The 26,057-nt window shown below is 43.1% G+C and overlaps 2 protein-coding genes across 2 annotated transcripts in view; one reads left to right on the forward strand and one right to left on the reverse strand.

The window, feature by feature from the left end:
* Positions 1 to 2,830, forward strand: part of IQCK (IQ motif containing K) — a 91,118-nt gene extending 88,288 nt beyond the window's left edge. The window contains exon 9 of the mRNA XM_019494748.2: positions 947 to 2,830. Within this exon, the coding sequence (XP_019350293.1) occupies positions 947 to 1,050 (104 nt within the window). The 3' untranslated portion in view covers positions 1,051 to 2,830. The remainder of the gene's footprint in view (positions 1 to 946) is intronic.
* GPRC5B (G protein-coupled receptor class C group 5 member B) lies at positions 2,144 to 20,087 on the reverse strand. Its single transcript, XM_059716187.1, has 4 exons — positions 19,953 to 20,087; positions 12,517 to 13,530; positions 7,598 to 7,710; positions 2,144 to 6,188 (listed from the first exon to the last, which is right to left on the reverse strand). The coding sequence occupies exons 2-4, from the start codon at positions 13,520 to 13,522 to the stop codon at positions 6,144 to 6,146; spliced, it is 1,164 nt and encodes a 387-aa protein (XP_059572170.1). The 5' UTR covers positions 13,523 to 13,530; positions 19,953 to 20,087; the 3' UTR covers positions 2,144 to 6,143.
* Between the last annotated feature and the right edge of the window lie 5,970 nt (positions 20,088 to 26,057).

Genomic DNA, 26,057 nt, shown 5'->3' on the forward strand with positions numbered 1-26,057 from the left:
TGCTGAGCGATCACAAAGTAGTATTTCACCTTTAATATAACATTTCCTTTCCTGCATAAATGCTTCCCAACACTATTGTTTGACTCAGAGGGCTGGAATGAAGTCCCCTCTGAAGTGCAGACAACGCATTTCATATTTAAACAATTTAATATTTAATAGCTAACCAATTAAATATCTATGTAAAACAGCCATTTTTAAAGTCTTAAGAACAAGGCAATATGCAACAGTAGCCAGAACAGTACTCAGCTGATTGCCTGTATCAGTAGAGGAAAACATTACATTTGGCCCTTAAAGAGAACATGTGAATTTAGAGCTTTGAAAAACAGCTTTCTCTAGGGGGTGGGGTTTTTTTTTGTTTGTTTTTTTTTGTTTTTTTACTATTATGTGGAGCTTTTGTTCGCTTAGGATTGTTTACTCCAGCAAGCAACCCTGTGCTCTTTGTTTAACTGAATTTTTTTTCTCATTTGGCCTGTCCTTGTCATTCACATGGATGGCATTCTTCTTTGCATTGTGGCATACAAGAAACTATTCTTTATTGACCTTGTTGTTGTCCTTACTGATTAAAATAAGAAAAAATGGTGAATATTATAGCTTGCATCTGTCATTAGCTTTTACTTAGAAGTTATCTGAAGTCAAGAAACTCAGAAATAATTGCTTTCTACTTTATTTGCATCCCCAGTGAACAATCCTGAAGTCTCCTTAGTTGGAGACAAATTCTGCCCTTGATAGTCATGCACAATACCCCTGGCTGTCACAGAGTTGTGTGGGTATCGAAGGGTTGAATTTGTTTAATAAAAAAAGAGGCTGTACATTTTTTTTTTAATTACTTGGTTTCTCCGTTTGCCATACAGACCATGTGCTTACAGCAGACGGCTAACTATTTGCTTTTCAGTTTCCATGTGTTTTGCAAGTTAAACATTTAATGTTGTTTTTTATGTGATTGCAGTGGGAAGCAAATTAGAAGACTTGGAAGAACCTACACCAAATCATTCAGGAATTTCAATTTTAGCTCTTTCCTCAACACCACAAAACACACAGATCATGGATTGAATTCCTAATAGGTTTATTTGATCTAGAATTTCTCCAAGGGTTACAGTTAGTTTAATATGTGAGATGATGTACATCAAAAATCGATTGCACAAGGACCTGGTTCTGCAGTAATTCATCATTGCCTGGGTAAAATTCAGCCCTGCTGTAAAGGAACACAACGCTATTAAAATCAGTGGAATTAGGCCCATTTATAAAGGGCTGAGCTTGGCCAAACGCTTCATGTCCAATCCTGAGGACTCAGGCAGAAGTTAATCTGATGGACAGAAAACTCCAACTGCAATAAATGGTGATTATGCCCCTACAAGGTCTAAGGCAGATGATAACAATGGGGCAACTCTTCAGCTGGTATAATTTAGAATTGCACCACTGCCTTCAGTGCTTTGATAGTTTATGCCAGTTTAAGATCTGCCCTTACAGAAAGAAACAGCATGTACTCACAGCTGTGATTATGAAAAACAGCTGAAGTCCTTTGTGTCATCACCCATACAAAGCAACCGCAAAATGCCAGGAGGTCAAAATGATGGCATTGTGCACCCATTTTGCATGAGTATAAGTAATTAAGGAAGGTGTAAGAAAATGGGAAACCAGGCCCTGAGTACACGTATCTCAATTTATCTCACTATGTAGGTCCCATGGAGCACTGTCATAATTGAGTTTTTGCACAGAGATGAATTTCATAAAATTATTAGTGGGCCTGCTAAAGCTATCTCTTAAGTCTGACAAAAGTCTCACTGACTTAAAGGAAAGCAAGATTAGGCCTGATAAAAACTGGTAAATGGTTTGGTCTACACTACAAAGCTTTGCAGCATATGTCAACCAGGAGTGTAGAAAGATCATACCTGCCACCAAAGGCAGCTATGTCAGCAAAGCCTCTGACATGGCCAGAGTCATGCAGATGTGCACCGCTGGCACAGCTATAGCAGTGGTGGCTCTGTAATGGAGGCAAATCCATAGTCCAAACTAGTATTTATACCATTTCACTCAATGGTGCAAGTACAGCAGGTGATCTACAGAATAACCATCTCTTCCCTGTTAATAGGTTAGAGGGTATGTAAAGGTTAAGGTCAACTGTTGCACCAAAAGGCCACAAATCTTGTAAGTAAATAGTAAAGCTTTTATTTTTGTTAAGAACAGCATTTTGAAAATAAAACATTTGCCCATGCTTTACAACCTTTTTAATTTTGTATACTTATGTACAGTCATTATGGTACATGTTGATTGTCTTGAAAATCCTTTTAAAGATGTACTTAATACGATACCAGTCTGCAACAGTCAGCGGAAAAAAGGGTACGTTATAAAACACACATTAATACATTTAATAAATATATATATATTATCTATCAAAAATGAGCCTTTGCTCTCATCAGTTAATAAAAAGCACCTGCTTTGTAATCCTGTAAGCTGGTAGAATAGTCCAGTTGTTTTATAATAAAAGCTACAATGCTCCCCTTTACACAGCCTTTAGTTAAACCCAAGGCATCAAGCTCAAACAGCCAATCAAGATGCCTGTGCAATACTAAATACAGAAATAGCTAGTTCTATAATAGTTAGTGTACCTTGTGTGTAGAAACAAGGGTACGTATTTAGGGTTCCATCCTGCAAGATGCTCTACATCTAGGAGGTGCTGTGCACCCTTGACTCCCATTAATCAGGATTGGACCCTTAATGTATGGCTCTATAACAGGGGCTGGCAGGCAGCCTATGGCCTGTGGAGCCATTTGATTTGGCAGCAATAGCTCTCCCTGTGCTACTGCAGGGAAAAGCGATGGTGGGAGGTGGATCATAGTGTCCACCTGTCTACCTCTGACCCAAATTGGGTCAGTCTGGCCCACAGGTTCCCAACCTCTGCTCTATACTCTTCTCTTGCCATTGAACAAAGCCACTTATTATAGAAAGTTTTTTATTTATAACAAAGTTTTAAAATGTTTTAGGATTTCATTTTCCTATACAGATAATATGTGAGAAGGAAATAACCATTATTATTTTTAAAGGGACAACATAGTAGCTTTTTACACTATAAAAGCTCATTATACTGAAATCTGAAAGTCTTGTGCTTACAATTATTTAGTATTTTGATCACAGATGCTTTACATTCTAGGTAACTTTCAAAAAAGGCAAACATAAACAATATGTTTACATTAATAAAAATATAAGTTAACACAAAGGTGCCTTTTTTTCTCAATCACACATTATTTGGGGCATATTACACCACAGACTACCAATTGACAAACATAAGTCATTTATTACTAGTTATGTGAAGCTGGAAAATACATCCCATCCTCTAATCTATTACCACACCTCCACCACCACAAATTGCAGGTCCAGTTCTGCAAATCCTCACTGATGTGAATTGTACTCATTTACATGATTACCCTTTAAGAGTAGCCATGTGAGTTAAGATTTACAGGATCTGGCCCTGGCTTTGCTTAGGGACTTCCAACTCCTATTGACTTTGTTAGGAGTAGACCTGGGACCTTAATTTGTCAATCTTTACACATCTAGGTAACATAAAGTACATTAACATTTCTAGGATCTCTGTATCTTGTAAAGAATTTGCCCAAAGTCTGTAAAATATGTGTTGTATTTAATTCATAATTCTCAGTTGTAGCACTGATAAATCTATTAAAAGAAACCTGTCCTACCATATGTGCCACGGTCATCTTACACATTTTGATAATACAAAATTATATATTTTAACCAGGGGTGTAGGTTGTAGCCGTGTTGGTCTAAGGACATAGGCAGACAAGGTTCTTTGGGTGAATCTGATATCTTTTATCTAATATAAAAGGTATCAGATTCACCCAAAGAACCTTGTCTGCCTATATTTTAACCAGGTTTTTTAATGAAACTTTTGTTGGCAAGCCATTATTAGGAGTGTTTATATGGCTCCCAGTGATTCAGTCTCTGGTTTAATAATCAGGATCACTAATATCATTTTATTTGATCAAGGCTTTGTTTTAACAGGAACTGCATGGCTAAATTGCTGGACAACATGCAATATCTACCCCAGCTCACTCAGTTGCAGTTACCTAAAAAAAGAAGGGGTGTGGGGGAAACAATCTTTGTTGTTTAAATTCAAACAAGCACATGCTTCCTTTGGCTCCAGGGGGGAACATCTGACATGGAGCTAACATGCTCCTTTAATCATGCATGACAGAAAAATATAGCTCCTCAGAGAGAAGGCTTTTAGAAATAAACCCCTATAAGATGATCATGGCAAGAATGGTGAGACTGTGTGTGTGTGTATATCTGTGTGTGCGTGTGTGTGCGTGTATGCATATATATATATATATATATATATATATATACACATGCACATACATATTGGTATATTTGTGTGCAGCACTAAGGTCCTGATCCTGCAGCCCTTGCACTTGTAGGTAGACTTACTGATGTCAATGGACCTACTCATTTGAATACAAGTCTACAGGATTATATTCTCATATTAGAACTGGAGGTACATGACAAACTAGGAAGACTTTTTTATTAAAAAAATAAACAGCTTATCTTTTGCAGTATATAGCAAGGAGCTTTTTCCTGTAAAGCTATTCAGGTGTTCAGTTTCCTTTCTACATTTATACTTTTTATTTGAAAATATATATTTTTATTACAGCATATGCAAAATTTCATCCTTATACACTTTCACATACCCTCCTGTAAAAAGAGTTTGCTTTTAATATCTAGGAAAACTAAGAGTAATATTGGCCAAACAGTGAATTCAATGATGCTTTCAATGTTTGATATGTATTAAATGCTAAATAATAAAGGAATGATTTGCTTAAAAGTAATGAAGGCCATGGCACGAAAAATGGGCAATGAGAACCTGGTTAGATAACTTCTAACCCTTTGATAGAGTCTGCCTTATATAAGCTCCCCAAATAAAATAATAAAAATAAAAACACCATGACCTCCCACATGGAGATGCTGCTACCTACACACTGAAGTGCACTAAAAATTGCAGTCTGTGGGGCTACTCACATGAGTAGGGATTGCAAGACCAGGCCCACCTCTAGAAACAGAAGGTCCGATCCCTGAAGCTACCAAGTACCTCCTGGAAGGAGAGCTGTATCCTTCAGCTGCTACTGAGGTGCTTTGCTCAACGTCTTAAGGATCAGCCCATAAGATCTCTGTCATATAGGTGGTTTCTTTTACTCTTTCATCTCTTGGGACTCCTTGGCAAACCCAAGCCTTATTCTCTCCTCAGCTAAGTCTCTGCAGAAGCAGGTCTCTGCATTGTTTCATACAGTGGCCCCACATGTACATTTGTACAAAAATAAGAGTTTGAGAACACGTGGTTCTTTGCCTGTACTCTGGGGTGAGACTGCAACAACAGGGTATCTTGACCATCAATTTCCGATTCCATATGACTGAGAAGATCTAACTCTACCTTGGACCACTACCTTCCTTCTCTACCATTCGGGGGCTTTACACAGTTGCACAAAACATGCCACAGCCCTTCCATCTGTCCAGCACCAAATTTGATTCATGATCCTTTTAAAGAATAAAAGCATATCATTGTTGAGAGTGGTGGTCACTTTGTTGCCACAGACCAGCAATGCTCAACTCTACATGACATTCACAAGGACATTTACATCAGAAATGGATAACAGAGCAAACAAGAAAGTTTTTCATGAGACATTTGAAACGAAGAAAAAAAATCAACAAAGTAGAAAGAAAGCCTGTATGTTTTCACGCTGTAGTGGCAATCTCTTGTGGCAATATGGATTAAGTTTAGGAAAGAGAGGAGGGGATTTTTTTGCAAGCAACTGGCAAGCAATAAAAATCAGGCTTGCCTTGCACACTAGTTACAGAGAGACTATATCTTACATTTCTGAATGCAGTATCCCCTCTTCCGTTTTAAAGTGTGCCTAGTTCTACTTCAAATTAGATTCAGCTTGAATTTTGCAGAGTTGTATTTTTATGATTAGCTTCAGTTCAATAGTGTTCACATTTACATAAAATCCTCTCTAGGATTTCAGCTCCTGGATCTTTTGTTGCTTTGTTCTGGCATTTTTGATTCCTCCCTCAGAAAAACACACTGCCAGGGAACAAAATCTGTAACAATGACTCTTATTCTCTAGAACCCATAGCTTTCACCAGAGGTGTCTTCCAGTGTAACTTGGCGGAGCAGTTGGTATCTGGAAATAAGGATAATAAACCCATAACTAAGAGCTCTAGATTTCAGAAATCAATGTTAACATGCTACATTTGCAAGGATAGCAGTCACACCTTTATTTCTAGGTAAAACAGTACAGTGATGTTTATCTTCAATCTGGGTACTATGTGCATCTCACTACAAGGAAAAGGTAAGATTGTCTATGTATTAGTCCTCTTACTTTATTGTCTACGGTAATAACCTTTAACTATTGTATGTATTTTTGGCCTGGAACAAGCTTTGTGCTCACCCCTCTCTAACTTTTAATCTTTAAGCTGCCTCTTCCCTGAGCTGCTTATTCTGGTATAAAGGAATATGGGGGCAGATGAATCCAGGCACCCAAAAGGATGATATGCATTATGGCTGTTGTAAGTCATTCTGAAAGCAAAACACAAACTTTATTGTCATTCAAAGTTGATTTATTCCCCCACTGTATTATCAATGGAAGGAAAATACTGGTATCTAATAACGGTTCCCTTTAAGAAATCAAGCCTCTACTGAAAGAAACAGAGACCTAGAGTCAGCTCAAATCCTTTGTGTTCCTTTGAGTTATGGAATCAGCTCATGGTTTAAAACAATGAAAAGCCAACTTATGTGAGTGTAAACTGGCTCATGAGTAGCTTTAAGAAGCATGTAGTTATGCATGAAAATGTGGAAATGAGATTTCTCCTTTCTTTTCCAATGGGAGAGATTTCTATGCAATTCCTTAAGTGCAAATTATAGACACAATGGGAGTGAAATTGGCTGTTTGGCATCAGATATCTAAGCCATTCTTGCAATGACCAGGATGCAGAATAATACTTTGCCTATCAAATACGGGCATGCCAAACTATTATTTCAGAGAGGAAAATTAATGCACATTAATATTATGATATGTATATATCCTCTGGTAGCACACCTCTATAGCGGTGTTCAGTATACTAAAATATATATGTTATACGAGGAAAGTGAAAATGTCTGACATCCACACTATCTGCAACAGATTCTTATCAAGGGTATTTTGACCCACAGGCCAATATACTATACCAGCCTGTTGTATAACTTACACAGTGTTGCAGAAGTCAGGATACAAATTACATATCACTTGGTAGTTAGATTAGCAATTTTAATGTAAATTTAATCCAAAGTGACCATTGGACATGGGGCATCACCAGAAAACTCGGTTCACTCAAACTGAATGCCCAAGCAGAGAGATCCACATTATCCTGTAATTATATAATTTTGGAGGGGAATGGAAGCATTGCATGCATACTTGCTGCTAGAGATAGCATTTATTTTTCTCCCCCCATGTGAGCAAGCAGTCTAAACTCAGTTGTTCATTCAATAAGCGGTGGTTGCATATTCCCCAGGGTGTACCCCAGACTTTTAAAATCATCACATTTTGATACTTACAGTCCCACCGTTCAGCACAACTGCCATCTCAGTTGGCTGATAAACATTGCTTCTAAAGGGAGCGCTCGGTCGGCTGCCCAGACTGCCATTGCGAAATCCTGCTGTTCTTAAAGCTGTGTTTAAAAGGAGAAAAATGATTCTGATGAAAAAAATTGCTACTACTTCTCCCATATACAATTTTGTCTTCTGTCTTTTTAGTAGTGGTGCCCTCAGGTGGAATCCTAATCCCAGTGAAGTCAATGGGATGTTTGGCTCTGACTGTAATGGTCATAATTTAACCCCTAATCTTTATACTGCCTTTGTACCATTTTATTCTTACACTCTGGGTAGATCTTAGACTCTGTTTTAAGTAGAACTGGTAAGGCTTGGTATGAAGCAGAGAGAAAGTACTTGGGGCCAGACAGAACTGGCCTTAGGGGTGGGGTGACTGGCCATGGCATCGTGGTCAGGGGGATGCCACGCACACACACAGTGCCACCCCTTTCCCCAGGGAGCCCTTGTGGTCCCCCTAGTTGCTGCTGAGCCAGCCAGGCACCCCTTGAAGAGGATGGGGGATGGCGGAGTGGAGGGAGGTCATCCCCCTCCCTCGCTCCCCACTCCCGTCTCCATGGGCTGCCAGCCTCCCTCCCTTGGGAGCCAGGTGGCTTCCTTTCACCCCTCTGCCTCCAGCGGGAGCCAGGCAGCTGCCATCAATAATTAATCACCTTCCAGCAGTAGCTGGAAACAGCAATGGCAATAAGAGTGGGCAGGAGGAGGAGAGGAGGGGTTAGCAGCAGAGGAGGTGGGGAGCATGTGTGTGGCAGCGCTCAGCCGGGCCCTGCTCACTGTAGCCCGCAGCTCTCTGTGTAATGGTGACACTTCCCAAGAGCTAGTGCCCTTGCCACCATGCCCAGGTAGTGTGCAGCAGCCGCCTTGCCAGGAAGGGCTGCCACCATGGAGGATGAGGACAGGCTGGTGCAGAGGGCAGTGGCAGTGGTGGCAGCGAGGTCAGCAGGGGTGGGGGAGTAGTGGAGGCTGAAATGGGGTGTCTGGGGAGCCTGAGCCATGCTTTCCCGCTGCCCGCTTGTGCACTCAGCACTGCCGCCCTGGGCCTCAAGTGCTTCTCGCTGGGCTCTGAGCTGAAGGGGGAGCTGTTCCACCTGGGCACCACTGCCGGCGCCTTTTACTTGGTTACTTGGTGTTGCTGCTCTCCCCAGAGCAGGGGGGGCTGGGGGAGAAGGCATGGTGGGGGGAGAGGGCCCCAAAATCCAAGTTTGTCTAAGGCACCACTTTCCCTAAGGCTGGCTCTGCAGCCAGATTTTAAAAGGACCACACTATCAAGTCAATGAGTGTTAGGTACCTAAATACTATTAAAAATATGGGGTGTTGATGCATTAGTACTGCCCATAAAGTAATCTCCAGTTTGGATGCTAAATGGTTAAGTACAACAACACTGCATTTCTTTATTCTGTCACTAGGAAAAAAGAGGTCCAAAATATGTTTTGAGCCAGTAAACATGCTCACAAAACCCTCTAAGCATGACAAGTCTGGCTAGGAAATATAAATTTTCCAGATGCTTTAAGTTCTTTTTTTTCTGTAGAAATATTAAGCAGATATTTGCTTTTGAATGGTATGATCATGAAAAAATACTGAACCAAAAGATAACGTATTGTCCAACACGTTCTGAATGTTCACACCAGAAGCATCTAAGGTCATCTTTATTATGGTAGTTATTAATTTTGCAATCTGTTTTTCTTTTACAATTTACATTTTAAATGGGAGATGAAGCCAAGGGATATGTGTCATTACCTCTGAACCAGTAAGGAAGCAGAGATTTGCATTTGTAGCTAAGAAGTGAATAATGGGCTTCACCATTGCAGCCAAGCAACAGGCAGTCACTTGTATGTAGAATTTGAGCGGTTACAATGGTTCCATCGCTCCGTATTATTTATCTATGAGACATGCCTGTTTCAAGAACTCATGATCTAGATTTTCTTTCTAATATTTAATTCAAGTTACAGTTCAGCAGCCTTTAGGAGTTTTGCTATTGACATCACTGGGGCCAGGATTTCACCCAATGTGTACAGCAAAACTTAAATCGATTATAAATCCTATAGCCACACCTGCCCTCTGTTCACTGTTACTCCTGTCAAAGAAGGTTTGCACAGAGAGAATATTGGTATTGAGCTTTCTTACCACTATCCTAATCCTAAAAACACATGCTCACTTTCCACATGTGAGTAGCATCACTGAGGTACCCTTACTTTTTAATTATACTTACCTCCCTTGTCAAGTGCTTTGAAATTAAGGGGTGGTGAACAGCATGATGAAAGAGGTCAGCATTATCATTATATCACCTACAGGTCAAAGTTTATAAATACACTTTTACATTCTTCTATCTCTTAATCAGTAGTATTCCCTGCTTATAATTTGGTTGCCATGCCTATTTTACCACCAAGGATTATACCAGTATTTGAATCTCTCTCTCAGCACATAGCTAACAGTTTTCTAATGCATTATGCCATTAAAAACTGGAGTGTTTACATCTATATTTTATTACCCATATAACTCATACATTTTCAAATAAGTTTTAAAGGGATAATCTCAGACTACATTTCATTCTCCTGTTTGCTAGCTACTGTTATTTATCTAAATTGCAAATTACTTTTAGCTGAGAATGAGAGAGTGTTGTTTGCGGTATGTTTGCCTTCAGAATTTCTCTAAGCAGCGTTACTATTTTCCTTACATGGCCTGTCAGTGTAGCTATCCTGTTAAGGACATATATAGGTAGGCAAATTGTAGACAAAAAACAAACTTTATCAAGGAGACTTTAGCAAGCGTCATCCCAAAGTCCACAAGCAACTCACTTGAGAAACGGACATTACTCTTATTTCACCATTCTGCTCAGTGAATAAACACTAAAATAACATGAATATCAGTTATGAACCAAAAATTCATTATGTCTGGGTAAGCACCTTGGTAGTTGTAGAACTCAGGTTCACTCTATAGCTAGAGTTTCACTTAACAGCCCATGGTTGCTTTACAGAGATTTTTATCTGCCCTGCTTTCCCAGGCCACAGGACAAAAAGCTTTATACATTTATTTTATAATAAGTAACTAGTAATCCCTGGGATAGCAAACAGGAAAATCTAGTCAGTTATGGGCTGCACATGCAATGCTACATTTAAACCAACTCTTCAACCAACTACATGTAATAACTCAATCTAACTATTCCAGAAGTATGATGCACACTACAGAGCTAAGAAAATGCACAACCCAATGCAGACAACAACATCTTCCGTTTGAAAGAATAAATCAAATGTGGGTAAGAACAATACATTCTTTAGAGAGTGGGGGTCACCTTGGCTAGGGTAAAGCAACTCTGCTGAACTGAGATGAAAGGCGTGATTCTGCTCTCACTGATATCTGCCTCAGTTGAGAATAACTCCACTGAAGTCCTGGTCGTTACCCATCTAAAACTGGGCTGTTGGGAAGAACCAGATCCAAAATGCCAAATATCTTTTAACAAGCAAGAAATCTAAACACAGCGGGGAAGCTCCCTTTTTCCTGCTAGAAACGTTAGAAATACAGGGTCAACTGCTTATTGCCGTTGCCGGAAACTGACCCTGTGGGATACACCCTCGTGATCCTAACATATCATCCCTGCTCAAAGCTGTTATTGAAGAATAACACCTCTAAGGTCCCTGGTAATATTCCCTGAGGGAAAACTGTTTCCTGACTTCACCATTGTCATAGCCAATGCAGCAATTTCCCTTCTTTTCTGGACTGGATCCACTGAGCTGCAGCAGATTACATCATGTTCAGAAAAACCCAGAGGTACCTTCAAGTGAACAGGAGGTGCTTGGTGACATCCCCAATGCCTGTTCTAAGGAGCTGCCAACCCGAAAAGCCAGCTCTTGGCTGGAGCAGTGCAGTGCTCTTCCCCGCTAGAATGAATCGTGAACTGTTGCCAGCTTCCTCAGATACAACATGTTTACAAGCTGCGGGACATCGACTGAACGAAACCTGCACTGAGGACCACCATCAGGCAGTTTCTTGCCATACGCAGTCACGTAGCATCCGTGTATACTTTCTGGTGTCACTATGTAGCTTTCAGCTAGATTCTTTCTCTCAGGAAACCAGTTTTGGCTGGGTCTTTGCTTAAGTCCAATTTTACAGTGGTGTCAACTGTATACATTACTCTTCAGGTCACCTAACATCTTGCACATTGTTCCTGTGTGCTATTGTATAGGTGCTGTGTGTCACTGCAGAAGGAGCTGTGACAAGAAGTGTACATACTGGATCTATACTGTGTGCAGACTGCAGGGGAGGCATTCTGTTGCTTTTCATTCTTTGTTTATTCAATTTTTTTATTCAAGGAGTAAAGCCTTTAGTGCAGAGATTTTATCTATATACTTGTTTGTGAAGTAACTTGCATGTTGTATTATTTATATAATAGCAAAAAGAGCCTTGAGTCTTATTTTTAGGAAGAGAGTTACTAGTTATTTTGTCACCCAAGAATAATGAGCGCTTAACCCTGAGCTTTCTAGTCAAATATGTTTTTACCTCAATAGTGTTACCTCTTATTATATTAGAAATGAGAAGGAATTCAGGCTGCATGAGCTAAGGACATACTATGGTTAATCTTTACAATTTCCATTTAAATGACTTCAATAGAAAATATTTTTTCTCCTTCAAAATTAAAATTTTCTAGGAATACTTGCTCTCTTTTTTAAAAAAATGTTTAGTTGTTAAATAAAAAAAATTAAGGGGCAAAAGCAAAAATACAGTGTGCAGATCCCCCCTCCCCCCCCCCAATATTTAGAACCAGCTTGCTTAAACCAAACAAACTAAAAAAACAACTTGAGCAAACAGGTACATTTTCTTTTACTTCTTGCAGGGAAAAATCAAAATAGGTCTTTTGTACAGTAAAATCTTACCTGCATTATGTTCATCCATTGAAAAGGCTTTATTTTCCATGTAGCTTCGAGGAAGTTGTATATCTTCCTCAAAAGCAGTCTCCCGCATTCTTGGTTGTGAAGTATCAAAATAATTGGGTGTGTTTTCTTGCTGTGATGGAAGAATGGTGCAGTGAACTTCTGGGATAGCGTGAAAAATAACAAACACCCAACCACTAGACACCAATGCAATTGCAAGAGTGGGATCACTCCATTTGTCTTTTCTCTTCAGTTCAATATTACCAAACAGGTACATAGTCATCCAAGCTACCCAAATTAGAATTGAGAAAAAAACTGTTATAATGAGGCATACTCCATTTTTCTTCCACTTCTTAAATTTTCCACAGAGAGTGAAGAGAGACAAGCCCATGGCTACCACCATCAAGAACATAACATAAATCAAAGCCATAACAAAATCCATTGGCTCATAATTGCAGGCCAATTTCTTGTCTCTCACAATTGTCAGTATCAGCCACTCTGTTGCAATAATGACTTGGACCAGCATCAGACAGATTGCCATGCCAGCCAGATGCCAGCCAGATGGACTTTTACCATGTCGAACTAGCCTACGTAGTCTCCAGGCTTGAGCTAGCAAGCATGAGAAGCACAAGGCAAAGATAACTCCCCACAGAAATCTTCGGATGGAACATAATGTTTCATCTTCTTGTATGATGAATGCAAACGTCAGCCCAAACAGTCCTAGAGTCCCAAAAAGAAAGAGGAAATGCATTCCCAGTGGGCTTTTCTTCTCTTTGTCCTTGATGAATGGCAACCTCACTAGCAAAATCAGCATCAGCAGCAGTGTTGTCAGCACTCCTGCTCCAGCAACGGCCTCCACTACTATTCCCCAGATAGCATCCAGGTCACACAGGTAAACATACTGGGGGAAAAGATCCAGTCCACATCCTCTAGATGTACTCGAGTTTTCAGAAGAGCCATAGCTGATCACGAAGAGGAGGAGGAAAACGATGGCTGGGTGGGTTTTCATTTTTCTGTCTGAGACAATGAGATAAAGTGACAAAATAATTGTTTAACTGCCTGCACATTAGAAAACATCAGCTACAACCCCTTTTAGGAAACCTTTTGGCAACTGGCAGTGGAATTAGCATGCCACTGTAAGCGGCCTGGTCCAGTTGCACATGTTCCTGCATTTGAATTGATTTTCAGGTTTCACTCCTCCCCTCCCCACATTGTATCCAAAATATCAGATGATTCCCTTTTTGCTTCTACAACAAACTAAAGACATTTCCAAACACAACATCTAGAAATAGGCTAAAATATAGCCTTTGCAATGCTGAAAATATTTACACGAGCGTGAAACTGGGAAGTACCTTCTGTTTATTTAATAGTCAAGTGAAATTGAAATAATTGGAGTAAAATGTTTGTTAGTTGCAGGGACTTTGGAACCCAGGGGCTAATTAGTGTATAAAGAAATATCAGAATCAGGCCACTTATCTTATATCCATGTAAAGCATACAGGTTATTCCTAATTAACCTCCAACAAAAGATCTGGGCACCTAGGTTTACACCAGTGTAATCTGACCCAGCACGAGTGTAAGAAAAGCAGCAGACATTTGAGGTGTGGTCCTCCTCCAGTGTGTAATTTGCTAGACCCCACTGTAGCAGTACACCAGGGGTAGAAGTGTACGGGTGTAAGTTACACCAGCAGAGGAGTTGTATGAAAACAACTGGCTCAATGATAACCAGCTCCCCTGCCCCCTAGTGACAAGGTGCTATAATAACACCTACTGTGGCAGCTGCCCAGGGAGAGTTGATCACCTGTCTGCTCCAGATGTCATTTGAACTGAGGTACAAAATGGATACAAGTTACACTGTTGGCTACCATGTGGTGTGTCCAGGCTCAAGGGAAATGAGAATGAATTCTAGGTTTTTTGCTCTATTTTTACTGTTTATAGGCACAAACAAAATAACTCCAAAAATACTGTCTCTCTCCTCCCCCCCAGAACCTTTTCATTCAGGTAGAATGACACACTCCTCAGTCCAACATGCATCTCCTCCCACAAATAGTCTCTCCTTCTCTTTCCTCCCCAAACTCAGGTCTTCCATTGCATTTATTAAGGGTGAGGCTTAGCTGCAAAATGTGTGTGTACCATAAAAACAGTACACATGCAGCACCATTAATCGGCAAAACAGAAAAAGAATGACTCGTTGTTCTTAGTAAACATAAAGCCATCCAAAACAAGACAAACAACAAAAATGGAACATCATTGTCCGTACTTTCTTGCAGCAAACAACTTTAAATTCTTTCGGAAGATACCACACCATAGACAAAGCACCTTCAGAATGAAAAGGTTCTGGCCAGATTCCATTTTAATTATATTCTGCCTTTCTGAATTTTCCATACAGTTTTAGTTGTTCTCTACTTTCATATGTTAAACAAAACTGGGCACAAATCCAGTTGTTGAAAATCCTTTGCAAGTCACCTTTAAAGCAACCTTTCCACCCCAGTATTGGCTACAGTTCAGCGGACGGGTAAAGTAATCCCAAACAGGACACAAGTTTTGCTACTTTCAGGGGAACAGCTCTCATGAGCATGTTGTTTAGAATGAGACCCACAGTTTACAAGACCATTAGGATGAAAGCCCTGTGTAATGGAAACTGCAACATTCCTCATGCACCAATATATCTTCATGTAATATATCCAACATATATGCCAAGAAAAAAGCTATCAACAAAGAGAATTCTTTTGGAAGCCAGGCATGTGGCCTAAAACTGACACCAGTATAGATCTTACAGATGATTTAGTAACAATTATAGCCATGTTTTGGGACAGATCAAGCAATTTTCAAAAATAATGTCTGTACCCTTTCACTGACCAGTTAGCAAAATATCCGTTTTAGATCTTTCCCAAGATCCAGGTTTTGGAATAATAATGTTTTCTGTTGGAGGTACCAGAAGAGTAAATGTGAAAATAGAAAAGCATAATTCTTTTTTTAGTCTTTAACTGTAGTAGACCACAAATACTATAAGAATTAATCTCAAAGAGTCACAATTAAGTAATACGGTCTGTAGGCTGAACAAACAGAAAGCAAAATGTACAACTGTCTTTCCAGTTACTGACATTATGATTCATTCCCATTGTTCCGTGAAGTGCTCCATAGCTGCTATTATCTAACATATGCGATTGATCTGGGTAATGAGGTACTGCAATACTACTAGTGATTATTTTTCTAACAAACTGTAGTGTCAATTGGTAGAAAGAGTTTGCTATATATGATAGATTTCTAAATGATTCCTTTGCCAAAGTCCTTATTGTGGTGAGTGGTAAAATCCTTAAGAAGCATACGGTTCACAATGAATTGAGTTTACTTTTAAGTGAACAATTGTTATGTTGAATTCATCCATTGGTCAATGAATACAGACTGAATTGGAAGAAAACACATTCTGAGTGCCACCCTGCAGTCCTACGCATATGAGCAGTATGTAAAATGCAATCTCATTGACTTGAATGGGTTTATTCACATGAGAAAATACTTCTCTCATGTGTAAGTTTTGCTAGATGAGGCATCTGGTTGTTTTTTCCCTAATATCCACTGGGGCTAGGCAGAGAAGGCTATGGAACTCATTCAGCAGGGAATGAAATACAAAGAAGAAAATCTTTACTGGTCCCATGAGACAATTTCATGCCAATAGTCCATTTGTGCCAGCGTGCCCTGCTGCTCTTGAGAACTGGGGTCAGCCTCACACCAGGCTTCTGTGACTTGACCATTCTGGAAGCTAAGCGGTTGTCCTCTTGAAAAATGTACGTCTTGGGAAGCTGGAGCATGCCCTTAATGTTTCACAGGCTACTCTATTGCCAAGCAGTACTGAATCCCAGTTTACGGTAGTAAATATTTGCATATTCAGTTATGCCGGAAAGTGGAGGAAACGCATTTCAGGGATACGCCTTGATATTGCAAAAGGAAAGCAAAGAAACATTTAGCTACATATTTAAATTTCAGAAGCATAAGCAGAAAATGCAGGGCTACCAGTCAGGTTTGAGAACAATCAGGGCACCACAGGAAAAAGTCCAAGAAGTAATGGATCACATGGGAAATTATTCAAGACACCTTCTACACTGAGGTCTCCTGGGTTGGAAATAAGCCAATGAACAGCCCTTTAAAGGAAGTCCCTTTAAATTTTCATTATCCCATCATTCCAAATTAAGTTATAAATACACTAAATTAGTTTTCAGTGCTAGCTCTGTTGATTATTTGCTGTTGAAAGAGTCAAGGGCAATAGATTAAGTACAAGTATCTCCAACTCTTAAGATATTTTCCAGTTTTCTAGTTACTTTATTCATGTCATGTAACCCTTATGTGATTGAACTATTCTAGGACAGTCTGTTTCCATGGAGATGGTGCTGCATGGGTAAGCAGTCATATTGTCAGCCCATCATTTATTTCCTGCTCCTATTTAGATATTGGTGTGGGGAGTAGGTACTAAGCTCTGGCTATCCCCCATATGGGAAGAGTCAGATTTCTTTGGAGAGGGGCATCTGCAGCAAATAAAATCCCAGAGCATGCCAGAGACATCCAACCGTAATGGGAGTTTGCTCAAGTTGCTTCCATATGTGAAATGACATTTGAGAGTTGATACATTCTCATTTGGGACTGCTAGTGGATTTTCTTAGTGTGAATTCTTGTTACTGTCAAACTAGGCTGGTGTAAGATACTAGACAACACTAGATTTTGGTGGAGAAATCTACCGCTTGAGAAACTTTGCTACTGGCAGCAATAGTATCAGCAGCCAAGATCAGTGTTGATCAGGGATACATGATCCAGTGGTAAAAAAAAAACCCCAAACCCAAACAAACAATAACGCCCTATCTGCTATGAGTGCCCTCACTCTTGCTGCTGTTCAGGAGGCTGCACTAGTAATAATGCAATGTTGGGGAAATGTCACAAAAAACAACCAATCAAGAGAGGTGTCATCCAGGGGTGCTAAATTCTCTCCAGTGAAGTTGAGTGGGGCAGTTATAACAGAAAGAAGCTGACTCGAGTATTATTGACAACAGACTCTTCCCCAAATTAAGGCTGACCCAGCATATCTGTGACGCAGCAGGGATCTTGGGTCAGTACAAAGGAATCTGCGCACTGTGCGAGTGACTAGAAATATATTTACTGAAGAGCTGGCAACCTAAGGCAAACATAGAATGGCCTGAATATTGGGAGAGAGAGATCCAAATCCTGCTCTCAGTTACATGCGCAAAAAGCCAGAGTAACTAAGTGCAGATGTATCTGACTTATCTGACGAAGGGAATAGTGTCTGAATCACTCCAGTGATTGCAGAGCACAACTAACCCTGCACTGAAGGGCTAAAAACAGTTATACAAAAGTTGTCACATTTTATTTAAGAATCTCAGTCAGGCTGACCTTTCATAGCTAACATAGCTGTGCCAGATCCTTAGCTGATTTAAATCTGCACAGCTCTACTGGCTGCAACTGATGATGTGGACCAGGGGTGGGCAATGTTTTTTGGGGAAAACATCCACAACCTCAACTTGTAAGATGCTGGTGTGCCAGGAGTGGATGGCAGGGGTGTTATGAGGGGCCCGATCCTTGTTGCGGCAGTGCAGCCCAGATCCCTCGCCTGCTGTCCACCCTGAGGCATGCGTTCCCTGCCCCGCCATGGAGCCTAGGGCCGGCTGCACTAGGGCTGCACCGGGGTCCACGGAGCTTGGGCCTGGCTTGGTGCTGGTGGCAGGTGCGCACGCGCCTCTAGGCAGACAGCAAGGAAGGGGCCGGGCTGCACTGCCACAGCAAGGATTGGGCCCCTCGTGGCTCTCCCACTATCTGCCCTGACACACATGTGCCAAGCAAAATGCCTTTGCGTGCCACACTCTGGCGCACGTGCCAGGGGTTGCCTATCCCTGAGCTGGACAATAAAACCTCATATAAGAGACACTGCAGCGTACTGCACTTTTTCTAAATATAGAAATTGCTTACTAACTAACTTTTAAGCCTGAATCAACACAATCTGCTTCACTAAACGGTTACATCCTTTACTACCATTAAACTGTTTAGATTTGTAAAAAATCTACGTCATACTCCTGCAAATACTGCTGTATGAAATGTCTAGCCACCTGATCACGAACAGAGAGAATACAGCCTTATAATTAAAAAAAAAAGCATCCGTGATGCAAATAGCAATCCTGGTCTGTTGTATAGCAGTACAAGAATCCTTCGCTGTTCAAGTTTCAGAAGAAAATGCCATCAGCCTGAAGTGTCATGAGTTAGAAATTAATCACAACATAGGATGTGTGCCAGGTCCTTTTCCATCTGATCTGAGAAATGAGCTTCAGCACCGATAAAAGAGCAGCAACCGCCAAGCCGTGATCAGGCTGCTGAAGAGAATAATATTTCCAGAATAATAATTAATAATGGGATTGCACTTTGTATGCAAAAACCCCGCTGTGATTTAGACTTGCTCTGCATAACAACACACGATGTTTTTTTTACAGCTCAGCACCTCCACTGCTGTAGAAATCATGACCCCATTCAAAAAAGGACACGTAGAAAAACCACAGCTGTAATTCAAAAATAACAGGGAGTGCGGAGTATAATTTGAAATGATCCTTCTACTAATAGAGGTATTTTGAATTTCTTTCTGTTACCTTCTGCTCATCATCCATCGGTGTCTAGACACCCGCACTTGGAAACTCTAAGAAGCATTGATTTAAAATTATGCACTGGATTGGTTTCTACTTGTGATAGTCCTCAGACTGTCTCTATTTATGTAAAAACTTAATGACCGATGTTCCCTCCCTCGCCGTCCCCTCTAACACAAGGCTGGCAGCGATGTCTTCTGATGGAGCGGGGGGAAGCCCCAGCACAGGCATCTACCACAGGTAAATCATGTGTAAAACATCGGAGCAGAGCTGCAGCAGTGATTGAAGTCTAAGTGCTTTGATTGAACACATAGGAAATCCTGTTATCCTCAGGATAAACATTAGATCCGAGGTAAACAAAGGGTTCAAAGAAGGGCTAAATCCCGCCGTCGTTTGGCTTCGTGCGGATGTGACAGAGAAGCGCCGCGGGATCGGGCTCCGGCCGTGCCGCCCCCCCCGCCCGCCCGCCCGACAGCACCAGGTGCCGGCGCTGGCGCAGCCCGACCCGCCGGGGCGCGACCCGCCTCCGCGTCCCCCCCCGGCCCCGCACGGGCTCGCGGCTCCGGGGCGGCAGCGGCTGCTGCGCGGGGCCAGCGCGGGGCGAGGCGCGGGACGGCGCCCCTGCCCCCGGGCAGCCCGCGCCCGCCGTCTCCCCGGCTCTTCCCTCCCCCGCGCCCCCCGGCCCCGGCCCCGCCGCTCCAGCCCGGCCCGAGGGCGCAGCGCCGGGCTCCGCGCCCCTCCCAGCCCGGCCCCGCTCGCGGCGCCCCGGTGCCCCCGGCCCGGCCCGGCCCGGCCCGGCCCCGCTCACTTGCGGCTGCGGCTGCGGCGGGGAAGGCGTCTCGCAGCCCGCGGGCCAGGCACGTCCCTGCCCGGGCTGGGCGGTCACAGGGCGAGGTGCGGGGCAGCGCGCTGTGCTGACAGCTCCGCTCCGCGCCGCGCCGCGCCGCCCCGCCCCGCCCCGCCCACAGCCACCGCCCCGCGCGGGGGGAGGGGGGCGCGGGCACACGGCGCTGCGCTCGGGGCGCCCCGAGGGGGGGCGGGGGGACGAGCCCCGCACCTCCGACACGGGGGGGCTGCCTGCGCGCCGCAGCCCTGCGCGCTCAGCTCCGACCTACCGCGCGCGCACGCACACACACACACACACACTGGTACACACACACTGGTACACACACACTGATATACACACCCACACACACTGGTACATACATACACACTAGTACACACACATGTGCATGGGTACATACACTTGTGCACTGGTACACACAGACTGGTACACACACACTAGTATACACAGACACTAGTACACACACTCATACACACATGTGCACAGACACACACACACACTGGTACACACACATACACCAGTACACACACACTGGTACACACACACACACTAGTACACACTCGTGCTGTGCTACACACAGACTGGTACACACACACTGGTATATGCACTGATACACAGACATGCACACTGGTACACATGCATATTCACTAACACACACACACTAGTACAAATGCATGCACACTGGGACACACACACATACATATGCACACTGGGACACACACATGTGCACTGGTGAGCACAATACAGATATAGTTAGACTAGGCAAGAAACCCACAATGAGAGCATGCAGGGCTACATGCACACACACATGTATATAAGGTTACACGTGTATGGGACAAACACACCCCAGTGCTTGGCAGATAAACATAACGCACACACCGCATTATCTGCATATACACACAGATGACTAAGTCTCTAGACACCACCGTTAGGGCCATGTCTGCGTTTGCACAATAGCCACTAGCTTAGAAAGCAGCTACACATGAAGGGCAGAACATTGTTTAGTGACTGCTTATTGTGTGGGTGACATTTTCTAGTTTGCTTATGGCAGCAAAAACCCACGAGCCAGGCTTATGCACTCCAGACCGTTCAGAGAGCCCCGGAAATCTTCAGAATCCACTTCCCCTCCAAAACACGCAGCCTAACCAGCCCTGCTCTCCGGCTTTCGTCTGGTTTAAACTCTGACAAAGTTGTAACCCCTCTGAAGGTGGATTTTGTTGGCAGTGGCACACTGCTTGTTGGTATGCATGGGAGAGAGCTCCTGCTACAACAGGAATCATTGCCTGCAGAGAAACACAGACAGCATCGCTGTGTGACATCCCAGGATAATACATTCAGCAGAAATTAGTTTCCCTTTTAAACTAGTGCCAGTGCATGCTTTAGTGAAACCCCTGTGATTAGCACCCACCCATCATGTGCTTCGATTTCACTCAACCCAAGAGCAAGGAGCCATCCTTTGTACCGTTAGAAATCCTCCTGGCAGCAAGGACAGGTTAGTTCCCATCCTTCCTGGCCACGGAGAGCACCCTTTCACTCACACAACCTTTTATAGACGAAGTTCTGCTGCAGAGGAGTTTTTCTTCTCTGAGACACTATCTGAAGCAGTGAGCCCGCCTCTTTTAGGGTGCTTGTATGACACTCCTAATAGGTTATTAGGGCTTCCAAAGAGCTCGACTTGGCTGATACGGTATAAATATGTTTCTGTGGGAGGTGTGTGATTTTCTTTGTTTAAATGACCTCAGCACCTTTAAATGCTGTTTTGGTCTCTCTTTCTCTCCCTTGCTGAAGGCAGGGCAGGGTGGCATCTCACTAGAGAGGCATAAGCTTTAGTAGGTGACAGCCAACTTCTGCCACAAATACACTTCTGATCTAAAGTCTTCTCTTAGACAAATTTGTACATACACTTCAAACTGGACACTGAAGAATCAGAAGTCATGTAAGCTGAAAAACCTGCCCACCTAATGAGAGAACATTACCCATCAGTCTTATGTAAATCCTTCTGTTTTGGTTTGGTGCATCTGTTCATCCCCAGTCTGATCACTGCATGAGGTCAGCATCAGACCCTTAGTAACCTGTCATTCCCTATATGCCTTTGAGTATCCTAGTGAATGCCCCTCTTCTGAATAACTAGGAGATGACCAGGGATCCTGGTTTTCTCTGACAAAAAAATAGCAAATTCTCTGATAAAACCCCCAAGTCTGTTATTAAAATTAAAAGCCCTCTGCAGCCACCCCTGGTGCCCCTCACTCATCCCCCAATGACCTCCTGGCCCTGCTGGTGCCCCTCACTTGCCACCAAAGCCATCCCAACCCTCCTAGTGCCCTTCATTGCCCCCACAACAGCCCTCTACTCGTGCCTCTTCCCCCACCCACAGCCCCTGCCCCCCAGCCCTGCTGGAGCGGGGGCCCCAGCTGCCAGGGCTGTGGGGCCAGGGACCCAAGTCTGCAGCTCCCTGCCCCCAACAGCAGGCAGCTGCAGCAGAAGCAGCATGGACCTGGCTCCCCCACTGCTGCTGCCTGCTCAGGTTGGGGGGCTGGCTCCTGGCTCCCCCCAGCCCTGCCAGTGCCCCCAGCCATGACCTGCAACCCCTCAGCCCTGCCAGAGGGGCACCCAGCCCCCTGCAAGCCCCACTTACCTCAGGCTCCAGGAGTGAAGAATGAAGTTGAGCTGAGTGGAGCTGTGGCTGACTGAGAGCCTCAGGCCCCACCGTTACCCTCCCCCTTCCTCTGCCGGTAGGGCTGGGGGTTTCCCACCCTTTTTGCAAACAGCTCTTGCAGGCTGGAGCTCAACCATCCTGCAGAGCTGTTTGCAAAAGCAGGGAATCCACAGGTTTCTCTGCTAAAAGGAGAAATCCACGTTTTCTCTGATAAAAAGAGGAAATCCGTGGTTTTCTGTGTTTTTTCCGTGGGAGACGGAAAACCAGGATCCCTGCAAATGACACACAGCTTTTGCCACTTCTTTTTAGGTGGGACAATTCCTAAACAGAAAGGACACATACCTGGCTTGGGCAGGAACAGGTATAAAGTAGACAATGGCATGGCTGTAGAACATTGCAAGAAATGTATTTTCATGCGGCTCTTGCAGAAGTTGGTCACCAGTAGCTGAAAGAAATCACTGCTGCAATAGTGAACTTGTTCCTTTCTTAGCTTTACAGAAGGAAAAATCACTTGACAGCCACCAGCTCACAGCAGCAGCCCGGGGATTCACCACCAGAGGTGGTGATCTGGGAGAATGAGGGAGGACTGCTCCAGATCTCCAAGTGCATTACTTATGTTGAGATGCTGAGGGCGCCTCGGTGCCTGATGGGCCCCAAGGACTGGCCTGTGAAGAGGATGGCAAGTCCCTCCCCCAGCTCTGGGTATGTATTGTACATGAACACAACTCTGGTGGGGAAAGGGGAGGGTAGGAAAAAAAGGGGGTAGAAAATATAAGCTTAAGCTAAAGGTGAGAGTGAATTATGTGGATCCTTCTCCGTGCCACCTGATATTAGAGAGTCTGTGCCTTGAGGAAACTTGAATTCAGTGGAGTGACTGGAATTGAATCGCCGTCTTTGTGAAGTATTATGTAAATGTAGTTTTTAGTCAAGCCAGGCTCTGCTAAAAAAAGCAGGCTGTAAGTGGTTCATCCATTGCTTTTGGGTTGTTTTTCTTTTCCTACCTCCTTTGCCACACACACTTTGTCAGCTCCTGTTTTCTGAGTCCCTGCTCAATAGCAGTTTTCAAAGCAGTGCTCAAGCAATCGTCCTGTAAGCAGTGAGCCAGTGTGATGTTGCTTAGAAGCACATCCACAATTTATCTCTTTTGCAACAAAGCCCTTAAGGAAAATTCAATTGCATTGTGAGTGCAACGTTACAGTAGTGCTGGAGCAGAGGTCACAGACCCGTCAGTGAAGGGTAGCTCTGTAGTGTCACAAATTGTCACAATCATTTCACATATCCTCTTCAGCCTACCCTAGGTAAGGAGAATTCTCCTAACTCCTCATCCTCTTCTTTCTTCTTGGAAAACAAGTAGTATTTTGCTCTTACTGCACAAACAGGAAGAAAAACTTTCCAACAATGTCTCACTAATAGCATTTCTTGCTGTACTATGGCTCCCGCAGAACCCTTTTCACTTAATATAGTGATCATGTGGATTTCCTGCCTGCGGGGACTTGTGTTTGCTCCGGTTCTGCTTAAATAAGTACTTTATTAAGAGATCAGTACCAGCCACATGAAAATTACTGTGATTATGACATCCCCAGTATTCATCATTCTTAGTGTATGTTACAGAAGCACTGGGAGGCACTAGCCAAACTGAAGACCCCATAATGTGAGCTCTTGTCCAAACCCAGCTTTCCTGAGTCCCAGTCCAATATATTAACCATGGGACTTTCTTTCCTCAGGGAAATATTCTGCGACTAACTTTGCAACTTATTTGCAGACTGATCACAAGGCTCAGATTTCACCTCTTGGATGCTCAGATCCCACAGTGAATGAATGTGCTATAAAGAGCCAGGCAGGCAGACAATGCAATGCTGAGCACTGTATGCGAAACTGGAATTGCCTCAGCAAATACAGCACAGCAACGCTGCACAGTCAGTGACCCACAACTGCACAGTTATAAAAATTCCTGCAGTCTAATTGGTGGGAGGGGGGAAATTTGCATAATAATTGCACTCTTATTTCTCAGTCACCCTACAGAATGGAGATCCTTGTACTATGATTGGCTGAAAGCCATTAGAAAGGGCAAGGATTTGCATAACAACTGCAAGGTTATTTCTTAATAACTGTAGAACGTGCTTGTCTCATTTATTCTTTGCAGTGAGACAAGCCGAGGCTAGGACCATCGCATTTCAATACCACCCCACTTGCTTCTATTACGCGACTCTGCTTTCTGAGGAGGAAGCGAGAGAAGGAAAGATTATTCAAATCTGGGGGGCGGGGAGGAAGGAGTGGGGGTGCAGGGATGAGAGAAGGACAGGATTGTGTAATGGGAGAGCACATTTCAGCATAGGGTGGGTTTACCCTGCCAAAAAATGTGCTTTTGTTCTGGTTACTTCAGCTAAGACAGGGTGAAGCCCTGAGGGAGACCCAAGGTCGAACCTGAGCTTCCACCCATCTTCCCTGCTAGTTCAAGTTAAGTCAGTCGACTTTGGTTAGAAAAGACCTTTCTGTAGTGTAGGCATACCCAGAGTGCTAATAACTTGAGGGCATGCCTTGCTCATTTCATAATAATAGCATCTCGGGCTGCTGTTCACCCCAGCCATCCCCTTCTGAGTTTTCTTGATACCTAATATTGTTACTGTCTCATAAAGAGGGAACATCCTCTAGTTATCAATCATTTCAACCCTAAACATCAATAAACGAAAGGAACAGATTTACAACATAGCCAGTGAACTATTCATTCGTTTTCTCAGTGTATTTATTTACTACTCACCAGCAATGCATAAATACATCCCATTATGCTGCAGAGAACCACAGGCAGATGAAGACAGGATGCAGTTGCTACCCTTCAATTAATATACAGTCAAATGTAGACAGGTAAGATACATGAACTCTAAATCAGAAATGTCTGTAACACCGGGCATATGTGATTAATATGCCTCAGGGTGGGATGTTTTGAAATCTTTATTTCAAAGAAGGTATCTGAGTGATACCTTCAGTTGGTCTAAGTCTGTGTAACTCCACTTCAGGGAGGGATACCTTTTTGGCATTATCTGAAGATGTGACCCAGATATCTCAAAAAATGGCCAAATTCTAAAGTCTTTAATTAGTTCATGTTCAGTTGTTATTTTTTCTTTTCTGTATGTATGCCACATGTGCTCTCCCTTCAAATTAAATATGTGGTGGAGCTCAGTGACACTTGTAGAGCATCTCTGAAAATGGAAAGGGTCTTTGTATTGACCAGTTAAAGTGAGAAAGTTTCTCAGATACAGAGTGAAGACTGCATATGGGGCAGTGATATGGATACATTATAGAGTGGACAATGCCACGTTTGCCTACAGTGAGGTTCTTACACATTCCCCTGAAGCCTGCATTGTTGGCTGCTGCTGGAGACAGGCTACTAGATTATAAGGATCCACTGTGGCAAG

Source organism: Alligator mississippiensis, chromosome 13 (assembly GCF_030867095.1).
Source record: "Alligator mississippiensis isolate rAllMis1 chromosome 13, rAllMis1, whole genome shotgun sequence".
Lineage (NCBI taxonomy): Eukaryota > Metazoa > Chordata > Crocodylia > Alligatoridae > Alligator > Alligator mississippiensis.